This window comes from Gavialis gangeticus, unplaced genomic scaffold, assembly GCF_001723915.1.
Source record: "Gavialis gangeticus isolate Ggan-Ray unplaced genomic scaffold, GavGan_comp1, whole genome shotgun sequence".
NCBI lineage: Eukaryota > Metazoa > Chordata > Crocodylia > Gavialidae > Gavialis > Gavialis gangeticus.
In genome coordinates this window covers 6,263,564-6,273,540 of record NW_017729004.1, presented here as the reverse complement: position 1 = coordinate 6,273,540, position 9,977 = coordinate 6,263,564, and the positions used below count along the sequence as shown (strand labels likewise).

Here is a 9,977-nt window from a genome sequence, read left to right as displayed (position 1 = left end):
TTGAGAGAAGAGCCACACGCGTGATCAGAGGTCAGGGTGTAGGGATGAGTGGGTGAGACATGCTTGCCTGGACTCCTTCCTGGGGAGAACACACTTCTGAGAACAACTAACTCAGCAACTTCTGCCAAATTCATGTTATTAACTTCTAACTGGATTATTGCTCAAACAAGGAAGAGGAGACAGCTTTGCACAAAGGCTGCCTGCTGTCTGCTACAAGGCATGCAGGAGGACGAAGGGGAAGAAATGCTCCATGCCCAGCATGGGCTTTGAGAAGCTAAAGGTACCGAGATGCTCCCCAGGCAGGTGTCTTGGGGGGCTGGAGTCCTGCTAATAGGTCACAGAGGAGAGATGGAGTGGGACCTGCTTTGTGTTGTGGGAGGGGAGAGCTGGTACCAGGAGAGGGTTGTGGTTGGAAACAGGTGAGAGGCAGAATGTGAAAGGAAAGACAGGAGGAAGGAAAGAGAGACAGAAACACAAGGGCAGGAGAAAGGGGAGATGAGGAACTGAAAACAAGGTGTTGGGAAAAGAAGTAAAAGGAGAGATCAAAGAGTTGAAGAGGACGGTGAGGACAATGCTTACTGTGCATGGGTGGTTTCACAAACACAGGTGTTTAGGAGAGAAGAAATGCCACACACAGCAAATAAAGTAGATGTTTGCCTCCCTGGGGCTCTTTCAAGGACTGGCCTTTCTGTTCTGAGTTGCAAACAATGTAGGTCAAAAAACAACTCAGTTGCAAACAGAAACAGGGTCTAAGCCAGGGGTAGCAATTATTTCAGGCGGAGGGCCTCTTACTGAGTTTTGGCAAGCCATTAAGAGTCACATGACAGGCAGCCAGGGGCAGATCAATATTAATTTTTTAAATTTTTTAGGGGCCCCACAAGCCGGATATAATGGCCTGGTGGGCCGCATCTGGCCTGCAAGCCACATTTTGCCCACCCCTGCTTGAAGCTGACATTGTGAAGTCGAGAGGCAGAGAAAGTAGAGAATTAAAACCAGGAAAATGCATGGTAGTGGGAGTGTGGTGCCAGGGGAGGGTGGAGGGAGAGGGGAAGGGAAAGTGGAGGTAACAGAAAGGGAATCATTAGCAAAAAATAGCATCTGCAACTTCAAAACATGTTCTTATTTCAAACCAATACAGAAGTAGCTTCTCTTATGGGGGCTCCAGTGAAGAAGGGGTCCCCATACATTGGACACTGTAGAGAGAGTAGGAGTCCCACCTGCTATGACCTTACAGTTTAGGTACCCTTCATCAGTCCTCAGCTGGCAGGAAATGATGTAGTTGGGGCTGGTCCTGCTTGGAGCAGGTGGGTGGACTACATGTGACCTCCTGAGGTCCCTTCAACCCTCATTTTCTATCATTGGCGATGCGTAGGGGGTGCATGTGGGTGCACGTGCACCCCCTGAGCGTGGCGGTGCACACCCTATGAAAAGGTGCTGCCCACGCTGTTGTTCATAAATTCTATGAAATTAGGAAACGGTGCAGCTTCCTGGGAGCAGTGTTGCTCTATAGCTAAGAGTGTGGTCTTTTAGGTATGTGCACTGGCAAATCCTTACAGCAACATACAGTGCAGGCACTGGGCCAACTCCTCAATGGGTGGGTACCTGCATAATCCCCTGTAGGCTAAAGGACTCCAGTGAGATCCACCACCACGTGGTTGGCCCCATAGCTAGGTTAGGATCCCAAGTCCAGGATCCCAAACACAGCCAGCAGCCTCCAGCAGTTACCACAAAGCACCCAGCTCTTTGGGAAATCAGGTCACTTCTAGCAAACACTACCTCATGGACAGTCCTCAAGAGGGGCTTTGAAGGAGCGTTTCTGCTTCTGCTGGCCTTTGGAGGGAGGGTGGGCAGGACACTGCCTCTCGGCAGGTCAGGGTCCCCACCTGCTTGAATAACAACGCTGATCACACTGGCCCCTTCTAGCCTTAAAAAAAAATCTGCACTCTTTGCATGAACAGAAACAGAAGGTAAGACCTGGCATGCTTGTTAGCTGCAGGGTTAATTTGAATGGCAAACAGAGAGCAAGGCCACGTGTCTGTGGTTTGTAATCTGATACCTGAGAAGGGCAATTTATAAATACAACAGTGTAATCATCTCTCCTCAGTCTGGCTGGATCCCTTGTGGCGGAGCACAGATCCCTAAGAATGGCTGTCTGGATAGCACTACTTTGCACCCTGTTAACAATGGTCCTCGGCGGCCTCCATCTCTTGGGAGCATTTCGCAGGAGAAGACCCAAAGAGCCTCCCCTGGATAAAGGCTACATCCCATGGCTGGGCTACGCACTAGATTTCAGAAACAACAGCTCAGAGTTTCTACAGAAGATGCAGAAAAAGCACGGGGACATTTTCACGGTGCTGATTGGAGGCTACTACTTCACTTTTGTCATGGACCCACTGTCTTTTGGGGCCATTGTGAAGGAATCCAGATCCAAACTGGATTTTGAGAAATTTGCATCTGAGCTGGTCAGGAGGGTTTTTGGATACCATCCTGTCTCAACAGACCACAAAATCATTCAGCTGGCAAGCACAAAATACCTGATGGGAGATGGGCTTGTCATCATGACTCAGGCCATGATGGACAGCTTGCAGAACGTGCTGCTCCATAGCCTGGGTGCCGGAGTAGAGGGGAGGCCATGGAGCCAAGATGGGCTCTTCCACTACAGCTACAACATTGTCTTTAGGGCTGGCTACCTGGCTTTGTATGGAAATGAGCCAACCAATGGCACTGTGAGCAAGAAGAAGGCCCAAGAGCATGATCGCACCCACTCTGAAGAGATCTTCTACGAGTTTCGCAAGTATGACCGTCTCTTCCCTCGTCTGGCCTACGCCGTGCTGCCACCCAAGGATAAAATGGAGGCTGAGAGGTTGAAGAAGCTCTTCTGGAACATGCTTTCTGTGAAGAAGACCTACACAAAGGATAACATTAGTGGGTGGATAAGCAGCCAAGAACGGGAGCTGGAAGAGATTGGTGTCCCCGAGTACATGAGGGACCGGTTCATGTTTCTACTCCTTTGGGCCTCCCAAGGCAATACAGGCCCAGCTTCTTTCTGGCTTCTCTTGTATCTCATGAAACATCCCGAAGCCATGAAGGCTGTGCGGGAAGAAGTGGACCAAGTCTTAAAAGAGTCTGGTCAGGCCGTGAAGCCAGGCAGCGCCCCGGTTAACATCACCAGGGACATGTTGACGAAGACCCCAGTTCTGGACAGTGCGGTGGAGGAGACGCTGCGCCTGGCAGCCGGCCCTATTCTGATCCGAGCGGTTGTTGAGGACATGAATCTCAAGATGGCCAATGGGGAAGACTACATCCTCCGCGGAGGAGACAGGGTAGCCCTGTTCCCTTATGTTGCAGTTCAGATGGACCCCGAAATCCATCCTGAGCCTCTCACCTTCAAATACAACCGGTTCCTAAACCCTGATGGTACCAAGAAGGATTTCTACAAGAACGGGAAAAAGTTGAAGTACTCTACTATGCCCTGGGGAGCGGGGACATCCATCTGTCCTGGACGTTTCTTTGCAGTCAATGAAATTAAACTGTTTGCGTTCTTGATGTTGCTTTACTATGATATGGAGCTGGTTAATGGAGAAGAGGAAATCCCTCCCATAGATAACAGCCGGTGGGGTTTTGGTATGATGCAGCCCAAGCATGATATCCAGTTTCGATATCGGCTACGCTTTTAATCGGAGATGGTGAGTCCCCTTCTGACATACACCTACTCTGTATGGGCTTGAAATTCATTCATTCGTGAATCACTTGTCAAATTGAGCTGTTAAGTATAGAAGTTCTCCCACAGTGGTGATACTTGAGGACATGGATAGGTGCAAGCCTGTTAAATGATTGCCGCAACCTCTCTCTTTACTCAGCATGTTGACCTTGAGGTACGTCACAGCTCTGCTTGTAACCTTGTCCTACACGCTGCTCTGACTTTCAGACTGTCTTTAGGAATTGGGTTACCTCCTGCTGCAGAATCGTAACCGGCTGTCTCTAGGAGTAGCTGCCTGCAGACCGGCAAAGGAAGCAAGAAGATTAATGAATTCCCCAAAGGAAAATAGGAGCTGGTAGAATTTCTTCAGCCTGGGCTTCTGGTTCCCTACTTTTTTCACTCATTTTAAATCTGACGGAGTGTGTACGTTTAGAAATATGTATGAATTTTTCAGATGGCAATAAATATGCTTTTTATAGAGTGATTAAGTACAAAGAATTTGCAAATTATTTTCAGACTAACTTAACCATAAACCTTCATTCTGTGTTTTGCCAACATTTCTTCTTCTTAAAGGGACACAGTCGGTTTCTTTCAGCCCTAACATTTCCTGTCCAAAAGGATGATCCCAGTGCAAAGATATTTTCCAACAACTTGTTTCTCTACCCTCCATATTCTGCACCATAAGGTAAGTGCAGGCATCTTGCCAGGCTGAGTGGTCAGACTTGGCTGAGCAGGAGCTATTTAATTTACATGGGATATGTTTGCATGTTAAATGCTATATTTCTAAATACATCAGAGTCAAAGGGAGGTGCGAACTGAGGGTGAAACTCCAAAAAGCATAAAGCACTGCCAAAGTTAGGCCTGTCTTATGTCTGGCACAGAACTCGCCCAAGGTGATTTAGGAGCCTCAATGTCTCTGTACCCATTTATGGCATTTAATATCCGGAGTCATGTGCGACTGGGGGACCCAAGCTAGAGGGAAGCTTTTGACACTTTAGTTGAGGTTATCTAGTCTGTTAATGAACTGGTGGTTTGAAAAGTTAGGAACATCTGGGGAAACACCAGGACACCGGAGAAAGGGAGAGGTGGGATGGGACTTCCAGAAGGGCAAGAACACTGAGCACCCGCATGATACTTATTTTCCAGGGAAAAGCAGTTGGCAAACATCAGATGGAAATGACTCATCCCCAGCACAGCAAGGAAACCACACCAGAACAACAAACACTCCGGTCCTACCCTGTCTGCTCTCCCTTTCTGCATCCACTCTCTGCCACTGTGAGAAGGGCGACTGGGCAAGGTGGACCTATGGTCTCACTCATCAGTGGCAGCTCTTATAAGCACCCTCTATTTATAATGGAAAAGTTGCATCAAACCAGCTTTTTTTTAAGGCAATGAAGAGTTGGAGGAAATTGATTTACGTTGCCAGAAATTTACAATTCAGATTTCTTTTTCTAGGGCAATTATGTCATTTTATTGCCACACCAATTATCATTTCAACCTCACCCAGGTCTGCTCTGTCCTCACAGGGGCTCTGCTTTGTGCTTCACTACATCCACAGGATTTGAACAAGTGCTTAATAGCTGTATCAGGACCTGAGACTAACAAAAAAGAGAGGGGGCCTGGGGAGAGACGAGGAGGGTGAAAACAGTAGAGTTACACAATTAAGGAGACACAAATCACATTGCCCACCACCCAACCTTTTTTAGTTTCCCATGCCCTCACCCTGCGCCCCGATGCAGTCCTGAATGAAAATTATTCTTATAGTATTAGATCAATTAGGTTCTATCTACAGTGTCATTCTTCTATGCAATTCACTCCCCTGGCTGCAAAATAGGCTGTCTGGTGTAACGAAGTTATTAATCAACTTTGCTAAAGTAGAGGGAACTATTTTTAACTGCATTCCTGAACTACGTCCAACCTTGAACTTTCAATATGTTAGGTATGATTGGGGAACTTGGCTCAAACAGAATTCAGTCTCATTTAAACTTCAACATTGACCTTAGCGGTGTCTTTGGAGTAAGCAGGTCGCATTATTAAGTACACTCAGCTGCAACAATAGTTAAAAAAAAAAAAAAAAATGAATTCAACCCAAAACAAAACCGTTTGGGGGGAGGAGGGGAGAAATGTAATAGTCTTGCCTGAACAGAGATCTAACGCATTCCTGAAGCAGTGCTAACCATGCACGTATGGGCAACATCTTCAGCTGAACAACAAAATCTCTTGTTACCGAGCACAAGCTTTAACATGTTCCCTTGGCTTTCAGTCATTTCCTTTGCTCATCTTTCACTCTCTCTTCATTGCCCTTCTAATAAGAGATGGCGCTGTATCAGTGTTACAATACTTTGGTCATATTCTCCTTTTCCTTAAAATCACCAGGGCATGGAGTGACACAGGGGGCCGTTTTCTGAGTGTTTCGGAAGCACTTATAGAAACAGCGCTCTTTCTGAGTGTGGATGGTGAAGGGTGTTTGCATCCTGCTGTTAGACCCCTCCTGTAAAAGTCAACATCTTGGGGACATTTGAGTTGGTCCAACAGGATAAAGGGCCGCTGTCAGAGATGTGTACATTTGAACGCTCGGTATTTCAGGGTACAGATAAACCACCTACAGTTTGGGATCACGCTTGCACATCTGGAGGGAGAATCTCACAAGATACACTGTCCTTGACAGGGGGCTCCCAATCTGGCCCGGGGCTCCCCACAGGTCTGGAAATTTGGAGATGAGAGCATAGTGGCAGCATTGATTACCGTGGCTCCCAATGACATGGCAATTGATGCTGCCACCACTCCACTGCCACAACATTTCTGGACCCATAGGATTCATATTTTTTTTTGCATACAATGCACATCCCAATTTCCACCAGCTGGCTTTGGGGTGGAACGATGCATGTTAGCTGTGAGAAAATATGGGAATTACATAAAAATGTGTCATGAGCTGCACTGGGTTCAGCCAGCCTCCTCCAGGCTGCTCTCTTCAACCTCATTAAGCGTGCCTGGACTTAGGGGGTGCCTACACGCCAGCAGTGAGGCTGCTCCAACATGCTGTATATACAGTACATCAGAGCAGACTCAGTTAATCAAGTCTGCTGGAGCATGGTCCAGCGTCATGTGTATCAGCATCCCCGCATTCACTGAGCTTTAGCTAAAGTGCCCCAATGCCATTTTTCAGTGCAGGGATGCTGATACACAAGATGCTCTGGGCATGTTCATTAGAGCAGCTTTGGGAGCCACTCTAATTAGAGCACACCCCCTACTCCCAGAGCACACGTATACATGCTCAAGGTAGCCACTGGTCCTCTTTTTAAACCCTTTGTCCCCTGTCCATTTCTAATGGAGGACCAGGCTGCAAAAAGTCCTGGTTTTCAGTTCATTGGTGGAAACACACGCTGATCATTTGTCCTGGCAATGCTATTGGCTGTGCCTAGAGGTAGGGCGGTGCACACCCAGGAGAAGCAGGGCTCCAACCCAGCCAATTGGGGAGAGGGGAAAGTGGGGAGGGTGGTGGCCCTGCCCTTTGGTGTTGATTGGCTAAGAGACCCGGTGGCCCCACTCCTCACTTGCGATTGGCCAAGGAGGCAGCAGCCCCACCCCTTACTACTGCTTGGCCAAGGGGGATGGTGGTCCCCATCTCCCCCTGACCAGGGGAATGTCCTGCATTTGGGGGTGGGTCAGCGGCCACCCTACCTGAGCCATTGCTGAGACGAGAGCCCAGGGCAGACGTTTGAGCTGAAGACTCACTGGGCACTGTGTGTGGCCCTTTCTCATGAAGTGCCCTGTGATCCACCTTGCTTCCACATCCCACTCCATTCACGAGCGTGGAACGGATCATCCCTTCATAAGAGAACTAGTGTACAAGCACACATATAGGCAGGCTGCATGGCCCCGGTGGGTGCTGCATGGCTGTCATTGTTCAGGCTTCTTCTGCTGGAGATCAGCCACAGTGCTTGTTCCCTCCTTGCCTTTCCCCAGGCTGGATCGGCCCTGAAGAAGCTGTGTTCCCTTCATGCAGTTGAGTTACCTTTGTGCCAGGGTTCCTCTGATGGAGGAGACAGGCCCCAGCAGAGACCAGGAGAAGGCAGCCTGTCCTTGAGCCCATAGCCATGTGTAACAAGTGGGGCCCCTGGGGCCAGTCTAAGTGTTGGCCTGCCCACTTGTCTGGGGAAAACCGTCCACCTGCCTCACCTTAGATGTATAATTATGTTGCTCCCATGTGGGAGACTGCCCATTTAATTGCCTTGATGCCAGGGGCATGTACACGACTCCAAACCTCCACTTATCCCATGCCTCACAGCTGGCATCCATATACATGATTACACCCAAGCCCCTTATCTGGGCCATATCAGTACCTGCCGGCCCCTTAGCTGGGCCATCACTCAGCTTCACCTGGCCTAGAAATCCCTGTGCCCCACACTGGACTCTCAATCATACCACCCATACTGGGGTCTCTGTTCACACCCACTCAGGGCTCCCAGCCCCTCCCTTTCTCTCAGGCTCCCTGCCTGCCTCTGGACCCTGTGGGTCCCCTCATTCCCCACACCGGGGCCTCAATCCCATGCCTCACACCTGGCTCCTTCTTGGGGCTCTCAATCCCACCCCTCGGAGCCTCACGTCTGGCTCCTTTGTGAGCCCCAGGTCCCACTTAGTGTACCTGGGCCCTGTCTCGGGCCCTCTCCAGATGGCCTGGACCCTGCCTCAGGCTCCACACACTGGGCCTTGTTCTTGGGGTTTGCTCCCCTAGCTTTTCCCCTCCATGGGGTACCTGCAAGGCAGTAGGGGCTGAGATTTTCTGGCACCCCTACTCACCCTTCCTGGAAGCTGCCCTGCTGCAATCAGTCCCACCACACCATCCTCCCCAGCAGGGTGTAGTTTTAGGCCATGCCCCGCGACCAGGAACCTCCACCTTCCCTGTAGTTCCTGCCCGGACCGCCACGTGTTCTGGGAGCAGGCGGCTTGAGGATGTTGCTCCTTCGGCCCCCTGCACCAACTGCTTGCTCTGCCCTGGGCCCTAGCCTTCTACCCAGGCTCCCAGGCCTCTCCATCAATCAGGTGGCCTCCTGCTTCACATGTGACCGCCCAATTGGGCCTGTTCCCATCTGTGGGCTGTTTACTGCCTGCTCAAACCCTTTTTGAGCAACAGGCACAACCTGTGCTCTGTCCCACCCTGCTTCCTGGAGAAATAACCAAAACTTCCTGCCCTGAGAAGCAGCAAGGATTTTATTTGAACTGCGGTTTAACTCAAGGGGGCACCAAGCCTCTTCCAGTCCCTTCAAAAGCCCACAAAGGTGTAGGGATGGGTGGGTGAGACACGCGTGCTTGAGCTCCTCCCTGCGGAGAACACGCCTGGTTTTAGCCCGCTCAGTAAACCCGATGCAGCCAGGTCTATCCAGCAGCTCCTTCAAAACCCACGTGATCGGCCTGAGTCTGGATCATTGCTCAGCCACGAAAACTCAAGCAGACGAGAGCCCTACCCAAAGGCCGCTCCGAGCCCTCTCGAAGACACGCAGGAGGACTAGAGGGAAGAAATGCTCCACACCCATGGTACCTTGAGCTTCTCAAAGCCTACGAAGACAGTCCCCAGGCGGGCGGGTTGCGGGGCTGGTGTCCTGCTAATGGGTCACGGAGGAGAGATGGAGCAGGACCTGGTTTGTGTCATGGGAGGGGCGTGCTGGTGGCAGGAGAGGGTTGTGATTGGAACCAGGTGAGAGGCAGAGTGTGAAAGGAAAGGGAGAGAGAAACACAAGGGCAAGAGGAAGGGGAGCTGAGGAACTGAAATAAAAAGGTTTTGAGAAAGGAAGCCAAAGGAGGCATTCGAGAAACACCAGAGAAGTGAAGAGATGATGGCTCCCTTAGGGTGCCAAACAAAGCAGGCGCTTGGCTCCCTGGGGCTCTTTCAGGGACCATCCTCTCTGCTTCGTAGGTCAAAAAATGCCACGGTTGCAAACAGAAGCAGGGCTTAAGCTGCCACTGTGAAGCCAAGAGGTAGAAAGTAGGGAAACAACACAAGGAAACCACATGGTATCAGGGAGTGCAGGTAGTCGTGGGTGGGGAGCCAGGAAGGTGGAAGAACAGGCTAGCCCAAAAATAGCATCCAAGTTCAAAATGTTCTTACGCAAACCAGAAATTAGGAAATGGTGTTGCTTCATGGGAGCAGTGTTGCTTTTCATCAGCTAAGCATGTGGCCTGGTATGTACTGGAATAGGCACTGGCAAATCCTTATAGCAATGCACAGCAGTACATGTGCGGGTCCGTGTCCTCAATGAGTAGGTACTTGCATAATCCC

At 50.1% G+C, this 9,977-nt stretch overlaps 1 protein-coding gene across 1 annotated transcript; it reads left to right on the top strand.

Moving 5' to 3' along the window:
* The first annotated feature begins 2,085 nt into the window (after nt 1-2,085).
* Nucleotides 2,086-4,184, top strand: LOC109291179 (7-alpha-hydroxycholest-4-en-3-one 12-alpha-hydroxylase). Its single transcript, XM_019508057.1, has one exon. It carries the CDS (start codon nt 2,145-2,147, stop codon nt 3,675-3,677), a length of 1,533 nt encoding a protein of 510 aa, XP_019363602.1. The 5' UTR covers nt 2,086-2,144; the 3' UTR covers nt 3,678-4,184.
* The last annotated feature ends 5,793 nt before the right edge of the window (nt 4,185-9,977 follow it).